General features: G+C 43.9%; 2 protein-coding genes across 2 annotated transcripts in view; one reads left to right on the forward strand and one right to left on the reverse strand.

The window, feature by feature from the left end:
• The window catches only part of LOC124038061 (solute carrier family 22 member 23-like), a 35517-nt gene extending 23003 nt beyond the window's left edge, over positions 1-12514 (forward strand). Inside the window, exons 5-10 of the mRNA XM_046353465.1 lie at positions 1555-1682; positions 3980-4082; positions 5434-5660; positions 7112-7144; positions 7432-7555; positions 10176-12514. Of these exons, the coding sequence (XP_046209421.1) occupies positions 1555-1682; positions 3980-4082; positions 5434-5660; positions 7112-7144; positions 7432-7555; positions 10176-10620 (1060 nt within the window). The 3' untranslated portion in view covers positions 10621-12514. The remainder of the gene's footprint in view (positions 1-1554; positions 1683-3979; positions 4083-5433; positions 5661-7111; positions 7145-7431; positions 7556-10175) is intronic.
• A 154-nt stretch (positions 12515-12668) lies between these two features.
• psmg4 (proteasome (prosome, macropain) assembly chaperone 4) lies at positions 12669-14480 on the reverse strand. The gene is made up of 3 exons (XM_046351831.1): positions 14190-14480; positions 13929-14004; positions 12669-12863 (listed from the first exon to the last, which is right to left on the reverse strand). Exons 1-3 carry the CDS (start codon positions 14424-14426, stop codon positions 12742-12744), a joined length of 435 nt encoding a protein of 144 aa, XP_046207787.1. The 5' UTR covers positions 14427-14480; the 3' UTR covers positions 12669-12741.
• Between the last annotated feature and the right edge of the window lie 8959 nt (positions 14481-23439).

Consider the following 23439-nt stretch of genomic DNA (forward strand, 5'->3'; position numbering starts at 1 on the left):
ACATGGGACCAACACTTTACATGTTGCGTTTATATTTTTGTTCAGGGAAGAAAGGGCAACAGACTGCTTGGCATGGCAACATTCATTTGTCAAAGTTAATAGCCTCTTTGGGGGATCAATGAGGCAACTCAGAGGCTCCAGCGTAAGGAGAGCAAATCCAACCCTGGACTCTTGACACCCTCTCCCTAACTTTACATCTTTCCCCCACTGTGGTATAACTTGTGCCCCCAGTATTGAGCTCTTAAGTCACCTCCTTATCATTTAGAAGGGAGCTTTGATTCACGACTAGTCCATTACGGCTTCCTGAATCCAACATGACTTTCCTCTGGCTCACTGCATTAGTGGTCCACATTGGGATGTTCGGGGGGGGGGGGGGGCACTCTTATGCTATTCAGGTTGAGCTGGCACATTGCTGTTTCCGGAAAACCATGTCCCCCATCCTGTCTGTCTGCCACGGAGGTGCTGTATGTTAACTTGGTGACATTATGGAGTGTGTGTAGAATGCAACCACACATGATGAGAAGCACATAAGGCAGGTGTTCAGTATAATGAACCAACACAACCTGACACTGACTGACAAGAAATGCCATCGACTTACGAGGCCTTCACATATTATGGTAGGAATTGCACCTCTCCAATGTCAATGCCTGAATCTCACAGAACTGTTGTCGATAGGCCCACTCCCCTCTGGCAGTTAATGACAGAGACACCATGGAACTGGACTGCCAAAGGTCGGGAGGCCATTCGACCCTGACTAAATTACAAGAGTAGGGCCTTAAATAACAAAATCCTTCAACCCACTCAGCACACACTTGTTGAATCAATGTCGTTTCCACATCATTTCAATGAAATGACGTTGAACCTACGTGGAATACACGTTGAATTGACGTCTATGCCCACTGGGAAGGAAACTTGAATCCCCCAAAATCTAATTACGATGTCTGAACACACTTGATTTCCTTATAGCAGATTACCATAGCCACAACATCAAAAAACATGTGTAACTGTATGTCTTCTTGTCAGGCAGGACCACACAGCAGTGAATGAGAGCAAATCTTACTTGGAAGGTTGCCTATTAACCAGTCAACAAAAAGTAAAGCATACATTCATCTTACATATCCATAGTTGACATTTCCGCCTGTTGTGTCTGTGGGGGGTCAGATACCCTAATGCTGTTTGTTTGTGTATGTAGTTTACATTAGCTTTTGGTGTCCTTCCCCCCTCCAGCCAGGCATTATTCTGCACCTTTTGAATTTAGGGGTTGTGGCACAATATCTATCAATTTAACCACTTTTGCAGTAAAATATTTGTACACAACCATCCATTTCATAACTGGGATACATTAGGGATGTGAAAATACATGGTCGTGTATTGTGCTACTTCTACTGGACCTTGGCCACTAGCCTACAAAGACTTGCTCATCAGGACCAGGTTTTGACTTGAACAGTACACACTGCAGTCTCAGACAATACGATCTTTCTCTCACTTTCCTTTTGTCATTCTCTCTCTCTCTTTCTCATGTTTACTCCCCCCTTCTTCCTCTTCTCTCCGTAGGATCTTCCCAGAGTCCCTGCGTTGGCTCCTGGCAACCCAGCACTACGGCTGCTCTAAAGCCATGATGCTCCGCATCGCCAGGAAGAACCAGGTCGACATGACAACTGAACCCAGCGGTATTCTAGCAGGTGAGGAAGATGGAGAGACAGGGAAATGTAGACAGACATCGAAAAAGAAGAGAGATGGAGAGATAGAGACGTGGTAGGTGATGATACACAGATGGGAGAGGTGGAGAGAACGAGGGGATATGGAGAGGCAGGAAAAACCCTGAGTTAAACAGAACCACACTTATTCCATCAGTGTCTACACACACCTCTGGTTTGTAGCTGGCTATACAGTTGAAGTCGGAAGTATACACTTAGGTTGGGGTCATAAAAACTTGTTTTTCAACCACTCCACAAATTTCTTGTTAACAAACTATAGTTTTGGCAAGTCTACTTTGTGCATGACACAAGTCATTTTTCCAACAATTGTTTACAGACAGATTATGTCACTTATAATTCACTGTACAACAAGTGGGTCAGAAGTTTACATACACTAAGTTGACTGTGCCTTTAAACAGCTTGGAAAATTCCAGAAAATGATGTCATGGCTTTAGAAGCTTCTGATAGGCTAATTGACATAATTTAAGTCAATTGGAGGTGTACCTGTGGATGTATTTCAAGGCCTACTTTCAAACTCAGTGCCTCTTTGCTTGACATCATGGGGAAATCAAAAGAAATCAGCCAAGACCTCAGAACAAAAACAATGTAGACCTCCACAAGTCTGGTTCATCCTTTGGAGCAATTTGCTAATGCCTGAAGGTACCACGTTGATCTGTACAAACAATAGTACGCAAGTATAAACACCATGAGACCACGCAGCCGTCATATCGCTCAGGAAGGAGACTCGTTCTGTCTCCATGAATGTACTTTGGTGCGAAAAGTACAAATCAATCCCAGAATGGCAGCAAAGGACCTTGTGACGATGCCGGAGGAAACAGGAACAAAAGTATTTATAGCCACAGTAAAACGAGACCTATATCGACATAACCTGAAAGGCCGCTCAGCAAGGAAAAAGCCACTGCTCCAAAACCGCCATAAAAAAGCCAGACTAAGGTTTGCAACTGCACATGGGGACAAAGATCGTACTTTTTGGAGAAATGTCTGGTCTGATGAAACAAAAATATAACTATTTGGCCATAATGACCATCGTTATGTTTGGAGGGAAAAGGGGGAGGCTTGTAAGCTGAAGATCACCATCCCAACCGTGACGCACGGGGGTGGCAGCATCATGTTGTGGGAGTGCTTTGCTGCAGGAGGAACTGGTGCACTTCACAAAATAGATGGCTTCATGAGGATGGAAAATGATGTGCATATATTGAAGCAATATCTCAAGACATCAGTCAGGAAGTTAAAGCTTGGTCGCAATTGGGTCTTCCAAATGGACAATAACCCCAAGCATACTTCCAAAGTTGTGGCAAAATGGCTTAAGGACAACAAAGTCAAGGTATTGGAGTGGCCATCACAAAGCCCTGCCCTCAACCCTATAGAAAATTTGTGGGGAGAACTGAAGTGTGTGCGAGCAAGGAGGCCTACAAACCTGACTCAGTTGCACCAGCTCTGTCAGGAGGAATGGGGCAAAATTCACCCAACTTATTGTGGGAAGCTTGTGGAAGGCTACCCGACACGTTTGACCCAAATTAAACAATTAAAGGTAATGCTAACAAATAAAAATTGAGTGTATGTAAACGTCTGACCCACTGGGAATGTGATATGAAGCTTAAATAAATCATTTTCTCTGCTATTATTCTGACATTTCACATTTTTAAAATAAACTGTTGATCCTAACTGACTTTAAACAGGTCATTTTTCACTAGGATTAAAATTGTATTGAATATCAGGAATTGTGAAAACCTGAGTTTAAATGTGAACTTCCGACCTCAACCGTACGTATGGGATGTCACACGTAGACTCACAACAACACATTGTCAATTGCATTTGCACGGATTGTATTGTGGTTATACACAACATGCAGCAGCAGGCCTCTGATTTCAGTTATGAAATGTGTAATGGGATTCTGTCATTCAGACACAGTGACACACACGTACACATTCATTTTAACATGCGCAACTGCAGGACTCTAGTTAAATTTGATGAAATATCTGCTTAATCCCAGACACACACACAGATATCAAATCTGAGAAAATATTTTAAAGCTGGGAGCAGATTAATAGGTACTGCTAGATCAATAAAATAAAGTGTTTTATTTCAGATCTCATACACACACATCCATCCACAGAAGAACATTACTAAAAAGAGTCTGTGTGGTGTGCATTTCCCGAGGTGCTCTGTGTGTGCGTGTGTGCGTGTGTGCGTGTGTGTGTGTGTGTGTGTGTTGCCCTGCCAGTGGGAAGGTCTTACAGCATGTTGTGTCTCACCACCAGAACTGGAACGTGAGCTGCATAAGAAGCCAAAGAGGACCTGCATCATCAAGATGACCAGCACCAGAAACTTTTGGAAGAACCTCGTGGTGCTTTGTGTCAACTCGTAAGTCTCTCTCTGTCTCTCTCTCTCTCTCTCTCTCTCTCTCTCTCTCTCTCTCTCTCTCTCTCTCTCTCTCTCTCTCTCTCTCTCTTTCTCTCTCTCTCTCTCTCTCTCTCTCTCTCTCTCTCTCTCTCTCTCTCTCTCTCTCTCTCTCTCTCTCTCTCTCTCTCTCTCTCTCTCTCTCTTCTCTCTCTCTCTCTCTCTCTCTCTCTCTCTCTCTCTCTCTCTCTCTCTCTCTCTCTCTCTCTCTCTCTCTCTCTCTCTCTCTCTCTCTCTCTCTCTCTCTCTCTCTCTCTCTCTCTCTCTCTCTGTGTGTGTGTGCAGCTGAGTAAAATCAAGTCAAATCTTGTTTTTCTTGTCAAACCATTAGTGTAGACCAGGTATTCCCAAACTGCCATCGAGGGTCCGCCAAATAAAATACAAACAAATGTGCTTTTTTTTCCCTTCACATTTTCAAACGGTCCATTAATATTTTCCAACAGGGGTATACATTTGAGTGATTTTTTTTCTCCCTCGCCTGAGTAGCCTCGTTTCACTGCCAAAAATAAAATGAAACCATCTAGTGTTCAGGGAAATAACAGCACAAGGTCAAATACAGGTAGCCTCGTCAAATAATGAACATCCAATCACATTAACCGTTACTCTCTCGCGGGAATTCCACTAACTGTCCGTAAGTAGCCAAATGTAGCTGCTGCTAATGTTGGTATCTGTACTGATGGAGCAAAAGCCATGACAGGGAGACATAGTGGAGGAATTGATGCCCCCGATGTTCCTGCTAAGGAACTGATGCCCTTTGCAACCACGTAACCTATGTGAGAATGGATTCTCGGCCCTCACTAGCATGAAAACTAAATACAGGCACAGACTGTGTGTGGAAAATAATTTACGACTGAGACTCTCTCCAATACAACACAACATTGCAGAGTTATGTGCATCCTTTCAAGCATACCCTTCTCATTAACCTGTGGTGAGTTATTCACAATTTCCGATTAGCAAATAAAGTTGTACATGTAAGATGGTTAAATAAAGAGCAAAATGAGTGATTATCGTTGTGTTATTATTTGTGCCCTGGTCCTATAAGACAAGGCTCCGTACCAGCGTCTTGCTTCTAGTACTGATGGTGTGTGTGTGTGTAACTGGTAGGATCTGAACCCGGGTCTCCCACTTGGAAAACCAATGTCATAACCCTGAGACCAAGAGGAGGGTGACACTGATTTTAAGTTACTTCATCGCACTAGCGTCAATCCCACTCACCTCAGCTACATGTGTCTCACTCTCTGCTGGTTGACGGGGTGGTACTGTATCCACCATTGTTCTGCTCTTACCAATAATGTTTATGTGTGTATCTCTGTAGATTGACGGGGTACGGTATCCACCACTGTTTTGCCCGCAGTATGATGGACCCAGAGGCCCCTGTGTCGGCCATGTTCAATGCCGACTACTACACCATGGCCGGCATCGCCGTAGCAACCTGCCTGGCGCTGTGCCCGGCCGTGGCGTTCATGGGACGTCGGGGTGGACTCCTCACCTTCATGATCATCACCGCCCTGGCATCACTGCTGCAGCTGGGCCTGCTAAACTGTGAGTAGAGTACAGACATGTGTTGTGCATTCAAGACACGTGAAACACACACACACACACACGGACATTCGATGTCTAAGAAATAAACCTTTAGGTCAACCGCCGTCCTTTGAATGCCCACGTTTTGTCAGATGTTTTAACCTCTAGCGTCGACCAATCCCGTATCCGGGATCGTAATTATAGCCTCAAGCTCACAACGTACACTATTCATGAAAATCGCAAATGAAATGAAATAAATATATTGGCTCTCAAGCTTAGCCTTTTGTTAACAACACTGTCATCTCAGATTTTCAAAATATGCTTTTCAACCATAGCAAAACAAGCATTTGTGTAAGAGTATTGATAGCTAGCATAGCATTAAGCCTAGCATTCAGCAGGCAACATTTTCACAAAAACAAGAAAAGCATTCAAATAAAATCATTTAACTTTAAATAACTTCGGATGTTTTCAATGAGGAGACTCAGTTAGATAGCAAATGTTCAGTTTTTCCAAAAATATTATTTGTGTAGGAGAAATCGCTCCGTTTCGTTTGGGTAAGAAAAACCCTGAAAATTCAGTCATCAAAACGGCAAACTTTTTTCCAAATTAACTCCATAATATCGACAGAAACATGGCAAATGTTGTTTAGAATCAATCCTCAAGGTGTTTTTCACATATCTATTCGATGATAAGTCATTCGTGGCAGTTTTGTTTCTTCTCTGAATCACATGGGAAAATACATGCAGCTGGAGATTACGCACCAATTTCGACGGAGGACACCAGGCGGACACCTGGTAAATGTAGTCTCTTATGGTCAATCTTCCAATGATATGCCTACAAATACGTCACAATGCTGCAGACACCTTGGGGAAACAACAGAAAGTGTAGGCTCGTTCCTGTCGCATTCACAGCTATATAAGAAGACATTGGAACACAGCGCCTCAAATCTGGCTCACTTCCTGTTTGAAGTTTCATCTTGTTTTCTTCTGTAGCATTAGTTCTGTGGCACTCACGGACAATATCTTTGCAGTTTTGGTGGAAACGTCAGAGTGTTTTCTTTCCAAAGCGGTCAATTACATGCATAGTCGAGCATCTTTTCGTGACAAAATATCTTGTTTAAAACGGGAACGTTTTTCATCCAACAATGAAATACTGCCCCCAGAGGTTCAAGAGGTTAATGAGTGAGCAATGTGGGCATCCCCCTCATAGTCATCATCCACAAAGAGTTGTTTACATGGAAATTACAAAGCCACAACATCTCATTATATCCCGAACCTGTTACACACAAAGGACATACTCTGATAATGGAGTTATTTCAGTGATCCAGAGGAGTCACTACCCTTTTCCAGATCAGTGCCTCTGTTGTCCTCATATCAGATCTGTATCGGTCAGAAAAATCATGAGATTCTCTCATGGCTGTGCTCATTTTCACTGTTTTTCTTCCCCCACCCTTGACCTTGCCTTGAATGCAGTGATTGGGAAGTACAGCCTTCGCCATGACACAGGTACACTTTGACTTTATCAAATTCACCGATTGAAAAGATATGCCAATCAGGTGCTCTGGGTTGCAGCTCCACAGGCCAGGCTCATGCTCCCATCTGTTGATTTTGTGTGGTAGAATCAACAAAACAGTCGTTAAACAAAATGAAAGGCTGGCCAGTACACCAACTGTTTTCCGTGATCAAGTTCTCTGTTATGACTAGACCCAGTAATTGACATTTGTATATTTATGATGTACAGTATGTGTCTCACCTCCTCTCTCTCATGATTCTCATCCTTCTCGCCTGGTTAGTTCTGAGGGACACACTAAACAGGAAGTTCTCGGTGGCATTCTCCATCATCGGAATGTTCTCCTCTCACGCCGTCAGCACCCTCAGCATCTTCTTCTGCGCTGAGATCACTCCCACCGTCATCAGGTAACACACACACACTATCTATGGTCTGACCGCACCCACACCAACAGTTATTGGATACCTATAACACACTTATTTGGTCAAATGATGTCCCGCCAAGTACGTTTGTGTTAGAATGGCTTACTAGCGCCATCTTGTGGTTTAGTTTAGTTTATTTTTTATTTTTACAGGGACAGTGCACATTAATCAACGTTTCAGTAAAAGTGCCGGTTTTAGCCAGCCGGCTAATTTTCAACCGCAGTCCCTGGGCAGGTTATTAAAAACAATTACAATATAGACAATAGGAACATAGAACAAGCAAGACATAGCAAAATAGGACAAGCAAGACATAGCATACAGACAGAGCAACATAGGACAAGCAAGACGTAGCATACAGACAGAGCAACATAGAACAAAAAGCAGCAAGACAAAATTCATAAAAGCAACATTGTGTTTCCACACCTCACAAGCTACATACAACAGACAACATAAAAAGCGGCAACACACAGCTAGGGACCATGTTCACAAATCTAATTGACCTTTAGCCAGGTCTTCAAGCATTTTGTGAAAGTGTGATATGTGGTGCAGTTATGTGTGTCTGATGGCAGTGTATTCCAGACATGGGAAGCTCTCACAGAGAATGCAGATTTACTAAAGGTGCTTTTCCTTAGGGGAACTATACAGTCACCTCTCATGGCAGACCTTGTGGATCTGCTGCCATATGTCTGGGTTTTCTGTTTAACAAAAATATTGAGTGGAGGGGGAGCCAGGCCATTAAGGATCTTGAATACAAGACATGCGTCGGTGTATTGCACAAGATTTTCCCAACTCAAGAGCTCATGCTTTCTAAGGATGTGACAATGATGATGGCTATTGTGCTTCCTATCAAGCACTTTGAGAGCCTGTTTGTAGACAGACTGAATAGGTTTTAATGTTGTACAGCAAGCTTGGGCCCAACTAGTCAAGCAGTATGTTAAGTGGGGGAGCATCATAGATTTGAAGTACAGTTTTGCTACCTCTGTAGTCAAACAATTTCGTATAAATCGGAAATTAGCTAGGTTGAATTTGGTTATTTGAATTACCTTTTTCACATGCTTCTTAAAAGAGAGGTTGGAATCAAGTATGATGCCAAGGTACTTAAAATCGGATACCACCTGGAGCTTCTCCCCTGACACATAGAAATCTGGCTCAGTAGCATCTGTTGCCCTCTTTGTGAAGAACATGCAAACAGTTTTTTTCATATTGAGATGCAAACACGAGTCACTGAGCCACTTTGTAACCTGGACCATTACAGTAGTGACTTCTTGTGCAGCTTGTTGTTTGCTCTTTGCATGCACATATATCACTGTATCATCTGCATACATTTGAACTTCAGACCCAGTACAGACAGAAGGCAGATCATTAATGTACAGGCTGAACAGGAGGGGCCCCAGTATTGACCCTTGGGGCTCGCCCACATCATAGCAACGAGTGGGCGACAGCTCATTGCTCACTCTGACACACTAAGTTCTGCCTTCAAGGTATGATTTCATCCATCTCAAGGCATCAGGGGAAAAGTTGAACTTGAACAATTTTGTGATGAGAATCTCATGGTTAACAGTATCAAAAGCCTTCCTTAGGTCCAGAAACACAGCCCCAACACCACCCCCTTTGTCCATCTTGGACTTCACATTTTCCAGAAGAAAGCAGTTGGCCGTTTCTGTGGAGTGTTTCGCTCTGAAGCCAAACTGCATGGAATGTAATGTGAAGGGGCTGTTGTTGTGAAGGGGCTGCTACACACTTTTCAACAACCTTTGACACCACAGGTAGTATATTAATGGGCCCGTAGTTACTCACGTCAGCAGGGTCGCCTGATTTAAAGATGGCCGTTATTATGGCCGACTTCCATACCCTTGGAAACACACCGAGACCAATAGATGTGTTGGTGACCTTAGTAATGGGGCCAATGAGTGACTCTTTGTAGTTTTTAAGAAAGGTAGAGTCCATCCCAAACACATCTTTGGCTTTAGAGTAGTCTGTATGTGTCATATAAATGCAATTTGACAGACTATTGTTCAGGACTATCAGCCTGGTCTCATAGACTAGACTGGTAACATAGTAAACATACGTCCGAGACACTCAAATGAGTATGATATGTTAGGTTTGCTATGGTTACAGAAGGTTACTTAAGGAAAAAACGATGGTAGAGTGGTTGCATGTTCATATCTCATCACGGACAACTTTAGCATTTTAGCTAATCAGCAACTTTGTAACTACTTACTACTTTTGAGCTACTTTGCAACTACTTAGCATGTTAGCTAACCCATCCCCTAACCTTAACCCCTAGCCTAGAAATCGTTAGCCACAACAAATTTAAATTCGTAACATATACGTTTTGCAAATTCGTAACAAATTGGAATTCGTAACATATCATATGAATTATACTTCTTAACATTTCAAACAAACGGATGATGGACATCCACAAATGAATACATACCATACGAAACGTGACATATCATACTAAATGGAGTGTGCCGATTTACTATTACAATGTTACTTGTACCCGATTCCAGGTTGATAATCTTTTTTTATGTTGTCTGGTTTCAGTGTTTGGCTAGTCGTTTCTGAAACTAGACTCTCCCTCTTTGTCTCCCTCTCTCGTCAGGGGTGGTGGTCTGGGTCTGGTCCTGGCCAGTGCTGGTTTCGGCATGCTGACGGCCCCTATCATGGAGCTCCACAACCAGAAGGGCTACTTCCTGCACCACATGATCTTCGCCGCCTGCACCCTGCTGTGTATCATCTGCCTGCTACTGCTGCCTGAGCCGCGCAACCAACCCCTGCCAGAGAGCCTCGTGGACGGGGAGAGCTACACCCGCCAGCCCCTGCTCACCCACCGGCCTGGAGAACAGCACCTCCTTCTCACCAAGCCTGGGGATAGGGACTTATACTCCCGCGTCCATGATACGCCGCTGCGTCTTACGGCCACCGGGGGCGCCACAGCAGCAGCGGCTACTGCTCTTGCAGCAGTGCCTACGTCTTTTGCGTACGCTACCGGAGGAGAGGTGATCAGTAATAGTATGGTGGTAAATGGCGTGGGAGGGCCCCCCTGACACACGCAGACAGAGGATAGGACAAGACTGTGCTGTGGGGAATTGTCCCACTCCTGGTTATGACTGGTCTGATTCATTCAGTCCTGCTGGGAAGATTCTTCCATGAGGAACTCTTTCATTTTTAAAACTTAAAAAAAAAACTTCCGTTGGGTTTAATGGAGAAATGATGACCCTCTCATTATCACCCTCAGATACTCAACATTATTTATTAATATGATTTATGAAGTATTTGAGGGCCTGCAATAGAACAGAATATTCTTGAAACAAACGATGGAGTTATTCACACACCCGTGTATGTCTTTGCAATGAACAGAAACTCATTACAATGACTTACATCTATTTGTGCCCATAGGGTAGTAGTCGCCACGGGTTGGTGGTGTGTCTATGGGTACCATGGTCCCAGCATGGGACTGGGGAGGGATGTCATGGTGTCGGTTGTACGTTATAAGCAGAGTGGTGTACTCTGAAACACACAGAGACACATATAGAGCAGCAGAGCAGACATGTTTCATTTGAAATGTCTTTCAACAGTGATGTGTGCTCTATGCATTTCAAATTCTATTAGCGTAACTTTTTTGCACTAAAATTCAAAGTTCAATCAAATGTAATCTAAATGTGTCAGTCAGCTCGTTTGAGACACTGGTTTTGGGTGAAACTGCTGCGCTCTAAATGTAATAAAAGGAGAGGTCAGGCCTATATACTGAAGCCTACTTGATGGGTTCAATTGTGAATTTCTGCCTCCAACCCTGTCAAAAGTCCAAGTTGGCACTTTATCCTTAGTAGTAGTATAATCAATGTAAATACTTAAGAAAACTGAGTACTGCAGCCCCTATTAAATGTTGGCGCCAGCCGGAAACCTAAAGAAACTGTGATGGCTTAGGAAATTAGTTTGGACTTTGAATCTTTTTGTGTTTTTATTTCCATATTCTATGGAAAAATCAAAAGTCATCGAGTGTTGAGTGGACAATACTAATGTCGTTAGTTACTAGTATGTCTGCGTCCCAAATAGCACTCTATTCCTTACATAGTTCACTACTTTTGAGTGCACTACATACGGAATAGGGTGCCATTTGGGATGCAGACTGTCTACTGCTACCACTATGAAACATCTCAGTTATTGAATGGCGTTATCACAATAGTTGTTCAGTTTTTAAAATCCTCTGATTTCAACTGGACAGGTGACTGAAAATAATCAGTAATTCAGTATTTATTTTTTGTCATGTTGCCAAGGGGATTATTGTCGCTTGACACACATCTCTAGTTTAAGCTCATTTTCACCTGGTAAAAAATGTTAGTTGTATATTGCTGTTTTTAGTACTTGTTTAAACCGCTCTCTAGCACGGTTAAATAATGTCTGGCCATGCCATGAATCACAATGTCTCTATAGGGTTTTTGAAATGGTTAGTGTCTAGAATAGATTAAATTATAATGCAATAGAGTGATCTAGTTAGAATAGCTGTGGTTGACAAGAGTGTTTGTATACAAACTTTATACTCTTACAAATGATTGAATACCAAATGTAAGGTCTGTATTAATGTGCCATCCATTGACAATGCATGGACTATCATATGTTTTATGTACTATGCAGATCAAATAGTTTTCATAGCACATTGTCACACATATAGATGACCTTAAAAAGGCCAAGTCTATACATTTCTACCATCAACTATATTTGAAGCAAATGGCACATATTTTGACCACTTGGTTTATTTGTAAATGTTTTCAGCGATGAAATGTTGTGGTAAATAAAATGAATTTAGTGATCGATTGTCAACCACTAATATTTTGTACGTGTTTATTTTTTATATATGATGCATTTGCAATATTAAAGCCATAAATGTTGTTTTGATAATAAACTTGTTGATTATGTCAAATAAATGAACTACTGAGGTGATACATGTCTGTAGACTTGAGTTTGTGGGCACAGAAAATATAGTGTGTCTGTGTGTGTGTGTGTGTGTGTGTCTGCAGCCTCTACACAGAGGCGTCTCTGGTTAGATCTCACTCATGAGAAACAGCAATCGACAGAACATTCCAGACAGGTAATGTTGTTTTTCTTTCCATTGTTTTATTTTGGTACAAAACAATTAAACTAGTGAAAAAAAAGAAGGGGGGGGGGGTTTAAAACTTGTCAGGGTGAACTTCCATCTCTTTCTTTATCCTGTTCTCGACCAGCAGAGACAGGTTGGAGTCAGTCATGGGCAGGCAGTAGCTCACATACACCTGTTTCTTAGTCCTTTTAGCTGAAACACAAAGGAGACAGCTGGGTTAGTGGTGTTTCAGATGGTGAAAACTGACACCAACAATAGAACATAATACTGGTTAGTAGTTTAAGCATCTAGCTTTCGGTTATTGTTCTGAAGAACAGCTATCAATGAAATCCCTATATAATTGATGGTTAGACAGATTTGACTGTATAAACAACGTTGTGGCAGCCTAAAATTGCCATCAGATCATTTTGATGTTAGTAGCCTCGTGTTGGGTAACAATAGAGGCGTCAGGGATCAAATATCTAGCTTCCCATTCTTTACTTGGACGAGTTTGAACAAACTAACTCAGCAAATACCAAAATCTAGAAATTCATGACATACAGAGACTGTGTTTGTGTGTATTTATGTGTGAGTGTATATGAATTGGTGGTTTGTTGTCCCCCCACAATGAAATTGAGGAGGACTATCGATCTGTCTGTCTCCGTATGTACACGTTAGTACATATGTAAGTCACACACAATCTCAGACACCACTGGCCTGATACTGACAAAATGTGGGTGATATATATATATAGATATATACATATACACGTGTGTGTGTGTGTGTGTGTATATATATATATATATATATATATATATATATATATGTGTGTGTGTGTGTGTGTGTGTGTGTGTATATATGTGTGTGTGTGTGTGTGTGTGTGTGTGTGTGTGTGTGTGTGTGTGTGTGTGTGTGTGTGTGTGTGTGTGTGTGTGTGTGTATGTATATATATGTGTGTATGTGTGTACACACACACACCGGTAGTTTAATCGGTATCTGCTTTTTTTTGGTCCTCCAATAATTGGTATCTGCATTGAAAAATCATAATCTGTTGACCTCAAGTTAAGTTGCCAAAATGCCACGTGCGTTCACTTAAATCAGTGCATTCATGTCAACCATCACGAATTTGATCAAATAGCTATAACATTTCTTTGTTGACCAAATTCGACACACATTGACCTCAATACACAAATCCGTGGCCAGAGTTGGAGCAGAGTAAAACCTCTATGCTCTCTGAGAGAGAGAGAGATGATATTGACAGGATGAAAGGGTGCTTACTCAGTCTCTGCGCCAGTGAATTTGGAGTGGTGTCCGACGGGTCCCCCAGGACTAACGTAGACAGCGGCATCGAATCCTGAATATATATATATATATATATATATATATATATATATATATATATAAATAAACAGATACGTAGGTTAGCTAAATTACAAATAGCACATAGCATCATCAGCCGTTGCACGGTGAAGCTAACTAACAATCCATCTATGTTAGCTAGTCTGCTTTAAAACAATATATTTACAGTAGACTACTCACAAATTTACTTTCCATTGAAACAGCCAAGTTGGACAAGACGGGGTTCGAGCCCACCCAAAGGAAAAATCCTCCATTGAGTTTTATGACGTGAAAGTGAACCGTTTGCTCGAGGATCTTCTCGGAGAAATCGTGCACTGTAATGGCATCTGCTCCACTTTCTGCTATGTTCATATTGAATCGATGTTTATATGAAGACAATGATACCAGACCATTATTCAAACATTTCAACCACCTCATGTGCGTCCGTAAACAACAAGTCACTTCCTTGTTTTCTTCGTCGTTGGTAATTCTTCGGTTGGGTTTATCGGTGGTTGGCATCCAACGTTAAGGTGCAATACCGCCACCTACTGTAGTGGAGTGTGGGCCAGAGACAGGGAGAAACTAAATAACAAAATATACTCGATATACTCTTGAAACTAATTTCCTGTATCCCCTTCTCCCTCATACTATCTCAGCCTCTCTCTTTCCCTCTGATACTGCCCACACTGTAGCAATACATGCCACACGGTCTCTGTTTCCTGGCAATAATCACACTTTCCTGTTGGAAGCTTTTCTATCACATTTAAGGACTTATTCAACTGGTTGTGTTCCACCCTTAATCTTGTAAAAATAGCCTCCTCTCTTCTGTCTCTTCCTGCCGTCCTCCCCTCCCCGACTTTCCTCTGTACTTGACTGCTCTTAGTATCTCTATTCCACTGCTCCTGCCATCTCTGCACCATCACTGTCCATATCAGGCTTTTTGCCCCTGTCTTGCTCATCGAAACTAAAACATTAACATCCCCACTTCTAAGTGCTTGTACATCAGCCAGCACATCAACTGCCTCGTTCCCCTCCACCTCCACATGGGCTGGGACCCAAGTAAATCTTATCTGTATACCCATCTGTCTAATCCTGCCATGGGTTTGTAGCACCTCATAAAGCAGGTCTTGTCTGCTACGTAACCTAAAGGACTGGAGACTCATTAACACTGCACATGAATCAGAGCAAATAACAACTATGTCAGTGTAACGGATGTGAAACGGCTAGCTTAGTTAGCGGTGTGCGCTAAATAGCGTTTCAATCGGTTACGTCACTTGCTCTGAGACCTTGAAGTAGTAGTTCCCCTTGCTCTGCAAGGGCCGCGGCTTTTGTGGAGCGATGGGTAACGATGCTTCGTGGGTGACTGTTGTCGATGTGTGCAGAAGGTCCCTGGTTCGCGCCCGGGTATGGGCGAGGGGACGGTTTAAAATTATACTGTTACATCTGGCTTGACTTCCTCCACTCACTGCAAGGTCAACAGTAATCTGCAATGGCATATCCCCCATCTCCACCTGTAGTGCAGCCACTGGGGACGTCCGAAATGCCCCACTACATATTCTGAGTCCTTGCCCCTGTGTGGCATCTAGCCTTTCCAATGATGTCCGGGCTGCCGAACCATAAGGTATACTTCCATAGTCTATTACAGGTCGGATCAATGCAACGTACATGGTCCTCAATGAGGAACGGCCAGCCCCCCCACTCCTTCCCCATCAGACAGTGCATCACATTTCGCACCTTCTTACACTTTCCCACAACTCTCTCAGTGTGTTCTGCCCAGGTCGGTCTAGTGTCAAAGTACACCCCTAGGAACCTGAAGGCCCCCACCCTCTCCAAGTTTCTCCCATATAACCTAAAGCATATCTCGTCATCCACCTTCCTCCTGGTAAAGAACACTGTCTGAGTTCTCTACAGAGAACCTGAATCCCCACATTAATGCCTACTGCTCAACCTCATCAATTGCTTCCTGTACCTTCCTGACTATGTTTGGCACATTTCTTCCCCTCTTCCATAAGGCCCCGTCATCTGCAAATAACAACCTCCCAATATCCGGCTGTACCTGAGAGTAAACATCATTGACCATGATTGAGAACAACAGAGGACTAATCACGCTCCCCTGTGGTGTACCATTATCCACATTTTTTGGTATCGTAGCGTTCACACATTTTGTTTGTCCATGCCGCCATCCTACTGTGCGGTAGTGTGTGATCGATCACGTTACATTTGTGATACAAAAATAAAAAGGAAGACAAAAATATATCTAATAACCACCAACCAACCCTACACCGATATACCACTATTTCATAAACATCTGAGAACCATCTTATAACTCTTCTGCAGTAAAATCTCATACACCCAGGTACTTCTCAGCAGCTGGCACCTACACTCATTAAAATCCCACTACCCCATTCCACTACTACTTTCACCCTATCTGCTCCTGCACCATACCAATGGCCTGCCTGGAACACCACCACGCAACACACCCTGTAACTCTTAACTCAATTCTCATATACCCAAATATGTCTCTGCAGCTGCCACCACAACATCTATTTAATGTGATTTATGATACATTTCTGCGGTACAGTTGAAAACCATTGCTATCAGTGGTGCCTGCTGAGGGGAGGATGGCTCATAATGTCTGGAATGGAGTAAAATGGATGGACCGGAGTGAATGGAATGGTATCAAACACTTGAAAACCATTATACTCCATTCCAGACATTGTTATGAGCCGTTCTCCCCTCAGCAGCCTCCACTGATTGCTATGAATGCTAAGAAGCCAACCTTACTGAAGCATATGTAACAGGTAAGAAATAGGGTTTAGCTCAAGTTCAGCCTTGGGAGGTTGAGCAACAAACAGAAATGTGTCTCTGTTGGCCAACACATTTAACCTCACCACAGTACTTAGTAGTAGTGGCATCTTTCCTACGAGTATATGGTGAAAAGTTACAAATAACTCACCATATGCAGCTTGAATACAACCAACGAAACCATAGCAAAGAGTTTAGCAGTCTTACAGCGTTTATATCATCCCAATAACAAACAAACAAATACAAAAGAAAGAATGACACCGATTACTGTGTTCGTGGAGTCTGTATGAGGGCTGGAAGGGACTAAAATAATAGAAGTAGTCTGCGGTAAGATAATCCTCCTACGAATGGCTAATTAGGACTAGATGTTCATTATTAACAGCGTCTATGCTTATGTCAAACAACTTTAGATGTCCTCTTCTTGTAGGACATAAACAGACATTGAAGTTACTTCCGTGGGAATCTTTTATAACTAAATCACTACAACTCACGGCTCTCCTCTGGTTTCGGTAACAATTCTTTGATGTCAAGTCGGTAGCGGACTCGTACAATATGACACTGGTTACACTATATGGAGATTTAAAGAAAGAGAGAAAGCGAAATAACACTTGGATACATTTGTAACTAAGCTTAGTTTATCCCTAATAACTTGCCCCGAATTGCCGCTATTATGGGTAAGAAGTAGTGAAGTAGTGAAGGTCTTCATCGGATATCTCTGCTGGGCCCAGGCCTTCGTGGGCCAGGTTGCGCTTGGTAATAAGAGTTCGATGGAGGCCTTGTTCTTTAGATGGTCTTCTCCTTCATTCTCGGGTGTAAGTCTCTGATTGTCCACAAGATGTCACACTGTCCTTCTTAGTTGTCTGTTTAAATGCACTCGTTCTGGAAGAGTTGTCTCTTGAGGACGGCTAATCAGCCGTGTCGATGATCCCAGAGTGGTGATGAAAGCCGCGTAGACAAACAATGATTTGAAGAGGAATAACCAGATGGTCCTGCTTAAATTCACCTTAGATGCAGTACAGCTACCATAGCATTGATTGTTAAGAGGTTCCTTTGTCTTCTTCAACCTTGTGTTGCATTTTGGGGTCGTGACTAATCATAGACCTGCAGCTTGTGGCCCTTCTAGTCTGACATGTTCATTCTTAACTAAAAAGGGGGCGTTTGCGTCACATTGACTCTCTGGGTTCCCTGAGGCGTGTCTAGTTACGAGGCAAGGTATCACAATTTACAATGATCTTGTCAGAGAACTAAAATCACAGTCTTATCATCAGAAAAACATTCTCAATATCCTGGATATTATGTAAACATGATATACCCTTCAACACGAAAACCCTTCAAGTTACAATGTTTCCATTATGACATTACTTTTAATGACCTCACAAAATAGACAATAATCTATCACATTCCATTTCTCATAATTACTAACATTCGGAGGATAAAATATATTGTCCCGATGTCCATTGTTTGATGTTGAAGTTCTTGGGCAGTAAACTCTTCATAAGGCACACAGACATTCCGATCACCCAAACTAGGCACCAAAAGGAATCGTCTGCTGCCTATGGTTTACGATCCAGGTGTCATAAAACCCCCACATCCACCCCCCCATTGTGTTCCTGATAAGCTACGACTGGGGGTGTGGCAATTTTCACATGGGTGCTGTTGTGCCAAAATCCTACATTTAGAATTTTCAATCAATAGATATTCTCCAGTTCAACAACCGGCAACATCAGTAAAAATACACCCTCTGTGTGTGTACTCTGCAGTTGGTTATAAGGAGTCCAAGATTATCGCGGAGAACGATTCCCTTTGGGGGTCCGCTCGTGAGTACATCTGCTGGGTTGGTTTTGACTAGGGCGCAGTGTCAGGATCAGCCAAAGGAACTCCATCCTACAAAAACGCTTAATTAGAGATATCGTTTGATTATTTCAGTTTGGTTTTTGTAAATGAAAATGTTATGACACAACAAATGTTGCTGATTTCCCTATTTCGAACAGCAGAATATCTTGTAGCTGGGAAGAGAAGGTAAGGTGCAACTTATTGATCTCCTTGAAGGGATCAGCTGAGGACACTTAACAATTTTCTTAGTACCTCCGACTTTGCTAGTTTTCTATCTATTCGGTGCTGGCTTGCACCCCTTCTATTCCCATGGGGGGAGTAGTACAACTTCATTTGATTCCCATGGTACAACTTCATTTGATTCCCATGGTACAACTTCATTTGATTCCCATGGTACAGCTTCATTTGATTCCCATGGTACAACTTCATTTGATTCCCATGGTACAACTTCATTTGATTCCCATGGTACAGCTTCATTTGATTCCCATGGTACAACTTCATTTGATTCCCATGGTACAGCTTCATTTGATTCCCATGGTACAGCTTCATTTGATTCCCATGGTACAGCTTCATTTGATTCCCATGGTTCAACTTCATTTGATTCCTGTGGACCCACGTGAACACGTTGTTGTGTCGACCTTTGCTGATTCTGATTTGATAAGCTACAGGTGACAGTTTCACCAAAATCTCGTGTGGCCCCATCCAGTGGGGCAGGAACTTTGTCGTGACGCCCACAGGTTTGTTGTATAAGACGTACCACACCTCATCCCCAACCTCGAACACGTGGTGTGAGGCCTTTTTGTCGTAATGGGTCGTGTCACCTTTTGAACTTCTTTCCAACTTGCCTTGAGCGTGCGCAAAGGAAGTCGTCTGGAGGTGGGTTCACAAGTCCATCACGTATTGATTAGTCGTGTAGGCGGTGGCTGCGGCGACATGTCCCTGTTGGTACAGAAGATGCAGTGGAAGTATCATTTGTTGGCCTGTCATCATCTTGAATGGTGTTATTCCCGTAGACCTGTTGCCTGTGGCTCTGATCGCCATCAGTACCAGTGGGAGTTTGACGTCCTAATCCCAGTGGTTGGCTGCCATGTATTTCCTCAGGATTCTGATGATTGTCTGGGGGCTCCTTTCTACCCTGCCGGAGCTCCTAGGGTGGTGCATGATGTGGAGGTTAACTCTGTCTCCCAGGAGCCGCCACAGTTCTGTCATTACAGCTTCCGAAAAGTGGGTTCCTCTGTTGCAGTCCACGGTTTCTCCTGGCAGGCCGAAACGGCTGAAAATGTGGTTTCCGCTGTGTCATTGGTTGCGGGCAGGCGCTCCACCCACTTGGTGAATGCGCACGTCACTGTGAGGAGATACTATTTGCCTCTTGCCGACCTAGCAACTGGGCCAAGCCAGTCGATCTGGATCGAGCTCCAGGGGTAAGACGCAATGGTGCTCTGTGAAGTGGGTGTAAGGAGGGTTGAAACTGGCAGCAAACTAGACATCCCCCTCACGTATTGTGCCATGTCTTGTTCCATGTGAGGCCAGTGGGCCAACTGTTGCAATGTTTCACATGTAGCCTTGACCCCCCTATGGCCTCCACATGGCTCATTGTGGGCATGAGGTATCATTAACCCCCCTATGTGTTTTAGGAACCACCCACCTTTGTGTGGCGTTGGTTTCTGAAACATAAACCCGTAGGTCATCTACAATTGTGAGGTGCTGTTTAGTTGCGTACAGCGAATGCAAGTCGTGTGAGCCTGCCAAAGCCAGTTCGGACATTGGGTGATTGACAGGATCAGACAAGAAAGCCATCAAAGTGGTGATGGACTCATCTTGGTGTTGCATTGCTACCAGTTCACCGTTCAGGAATGAATGAGTTGAAAACACATTATGTTCGTGCGAAGATGTTTCCCGCGGTGCTACATGGCTACGCGTTACCGCAGACACCATGGGCACCTCGGTGATCATTGCGTCTCGAGCATCAAACACCCAAGGGGTGCAGTGGATTGCACCAGATTTTGCCATACTGTTGGCATGGTCGTTGGCAAGTTTGTTTGGAGTGTCCCTTGACTTTCTACCAATACACCTCTATGTCGTGTTTGGTTATGAGGTCATCACAAGCTAGAATTAGCTCTGTGTTTTTCACTTATTTGCCTCTTGATGTAGTCGTGTGCTTTTGTTTCCAAAACACCAAGAAGGTGAGTCTGGCGTAGGTTAAGTCAGTGCAGATGTCTAGTTCTGAAAATCGTGTTTCACCGCCGTTTGCAGTGTGATAAGTACGCCAGCAACTTCTGCAACAAGCTGGTCTTGTTGCCTAGCTGAAATTGAAGAGGTTTGCATGGAATGTCGAGGTGCCATACCAATCCCACACCAGCTTGCAAGAGTTCTAGATGACGGTAAGAACAGCCGTTCACAAATGCCATCGGCATCGAGACATTCTGTTTGAAGTAGTGATGGTTCGAAGGCAACGGCGGAGCTACATTACAAAAGAATGGTGCAAATTTGGTTTCATCGTCATCACACCGCCAAAGCCCCGCCCAAAGGCAGTTTTTTTCTTTTGCGGAGTTTACTACCACATCATGGCTCTGCAGCATCATAAGCCAAGCTGCTATTCTTCTGTTGAGTACAGCACCTTCACAGATTTGTTGGCTTTTCAGAAAGGTCACCAGCTGGTGACATGTTTCTATGATCACCTTTTGTCCACCGACATAACTGGTGAAGTGCTTGATCGCCCAGATGGTTGACAGCAGCGTTTTTCCACAGTCTGAGCACTTGTGTTCAGCAGGGTTGAGTGGTTTGCTTGCGTAAGCAACCCCATGTCTGTCTTGGTCGTATTTTTTGGTACAAGCCAGCACTAAGGCAGTGCTCTGAGAAACCAACATTCAAAAAAGAACATCTTTGTTGAGGTATACCAGGCAGGGTGCCTCACAAAGCAGGTTTTTCAAGGAAGTTACAGCTTCGTCGTGAGTGGCATCCCAAACGAACGGGGGTGTCTTTCTGAAGAAGATGGGTCAAAGGCTTTGACAAGTCCTGCTGTACATACCTACACATACGCTATGGTCACGTACGCTACAGCCCTCTCCTATTCTCGCTATACACCAAGTCACTTGGCTCTGTCATAACCTCACATGGTCTCTCCTATCATTGCTATGCAGACGACACACAATTAATCTTCTCCTTTCCCCCTTCTGATGACCAGGTGGCGAATCGCATCTCTGCATGTCTGGCAGACATATCAGTGTGGATGACGGATCACCACCTCAAGCTGAACCTCGGCAAGACGGAGCTGCTCTTCCTCCCGGGGAAGGACTGCCCGTTCCATGATCTCGCCATCACGGTTGACAACTCCATTGTGTCCTCCTCCCAGAGCGCTAAGAACCTTGGCGTGATTCTGGACAACACCCTGTCGTTCTCAACTAACATCAAGGCGGTGGCCCGTTCCTGTAGGTTCATGCTCTACAACATCCACAGAGTACGACCCTGCCTCACACAGGAAGCGGCGCAGGTCCTAATCCAGGCACTTGTCATCTCCCATCTGGATTACTGCAACTCGCTGTTGGCTGGGCTCCCTGCCTGTGCCATTAAACCCCTACAACTCATCCAGAACGCCGCAGCCCGTCTGGTGTTCAACCTTCCCAAGTTCTCTCCCCGCTCCTCCGCTCTCTCCACTGGCTTCCAGTTGAAGCTCGCATCCGCTACAAGACCATGGTGCTTGCCTACGGAGCTGTGAGGGGAACGGCACCTCAGTACCTCCAGGCTCTGATCAGGCCCTACACCCAAACAAGGGCACTGCGTTCATCCACCTCTGGCCTGCTCGCCTCCCTACCACTGAGGAAGTACACTTCCCGCTCAGCCCAGTCAAAACTGTTCGCTGCTCTGGCCCCCCAATGGTGGAACAAACTCCCTCACGACGCCAGGACAGCGGAGTCAATCACCACCTTCCGGAGACACCTGAAACCCCACCGCTTTAAGGAATACCTAGGATAGGATAAAGTAATCCTTCTCACCCCCCCCCTTAAAAGATTTAGATGCACTATTGTAAAGTGGCTGCTCCACTGGATGTCATAAGGTGAATGCACCAATTTGTAAGTCGCTCTGGATAAGAGCGTCTGCTAAATGACTTAAATGTAATGTAAATGTAAATTACTTAAATGTAATGTAAATGTAGATGCAGGCCTCCTTACTGTCCTCCTTCTAAGCAAACAACTGGAGGCAGGGCTTTCTTCTATAGAGCTCCATTTTTTATGGAATGGTCTGCCTATCCATGTGAGAGACGCAGACTCGGTCTCAACCTTTAAGACTTTATTGAAGACTCATCTCTTCAGTAGATCCTATGATTAAGTGTAGTCTGGCCCAGGAGTGTGAAGGTGAACACAAAGGCACTGGAGCAACGAACCACCCTTGCTGTCTCTGCCTGGCCGGTACCCTTCTCTCCACTGGGATTCTCTGCCTCAAACCCTATTACAGGGGCTGAGTTACTGGCTTACTGGTGCTCTTCCATGCTGTCCCTAGGAGGAGTGCATCACTTGAGTGGGTTGAGTCACTGACGTGATCGTCCTGTCCACGTTGGTGAACCCGTTGGGGAGATCTTCGTGGGCTATACTGGGTCTTGTCTCAGGATGGTAAGTTGGTGGTTGAAGATATCCCTCTAGTGGGGGCTGTGCTTTGGCAAAGTGGTTGGGGTTATGTCCTGACTTTTTGGCCCTGTCCGGGGGTATCGTCGGACAGGGCCACAGTGTCTCCCAACCCCTCCTGTCTCAGCCTCCAGTATTTATTTTGCAATAGTTTATGTGTCGGGGGCTAGAGTCAGTCTGTTTATCTGGAGTAT

The sequence above is a fragment of the Oncorhynchus gorbuscha genome, linkage group LG06 (assembly GCF_021184085.1).
Source record: "Oncorhynchus gorbuscha isolate QuinsamMale2020 ecotype Even-year linkage group LG06, OgorEven_v1.0, whole genome shotgun sequence".
Taxonomy (NCBI): Eukaryota; Metazoa; Chordata; class Actinopteri; order Salmoniformes; family Salmonidae; genus Oncorhynchus; species Oncorhynchus gorbuscha.

Excerpts from the sequence above, each read along its gene's own strand:
- psmg4 (XM_046351831.1), bottom strand. The coding sequence starts at position 14,426 with ATGAGGTGGTTGAAATGTTTGAATAATGGTCTGGTATCATTGTCTTCA. Across the intron at positions 14,005-14,189 it reads TTTCAATGGAAAGTAAATTT|GATTCGATGCCGCTGTCTAC; the intron begins GTGAGTAGTCTA and ends ATATATATTCAG. Across the intron at positions 12,864-13,928 it reads TTCACTGGCGCAGAGACTGA|CTAAAAGGACTAAGAAACAG; the intron begins GTAAGCACCCTT and ends TTTGTGTTTCAG.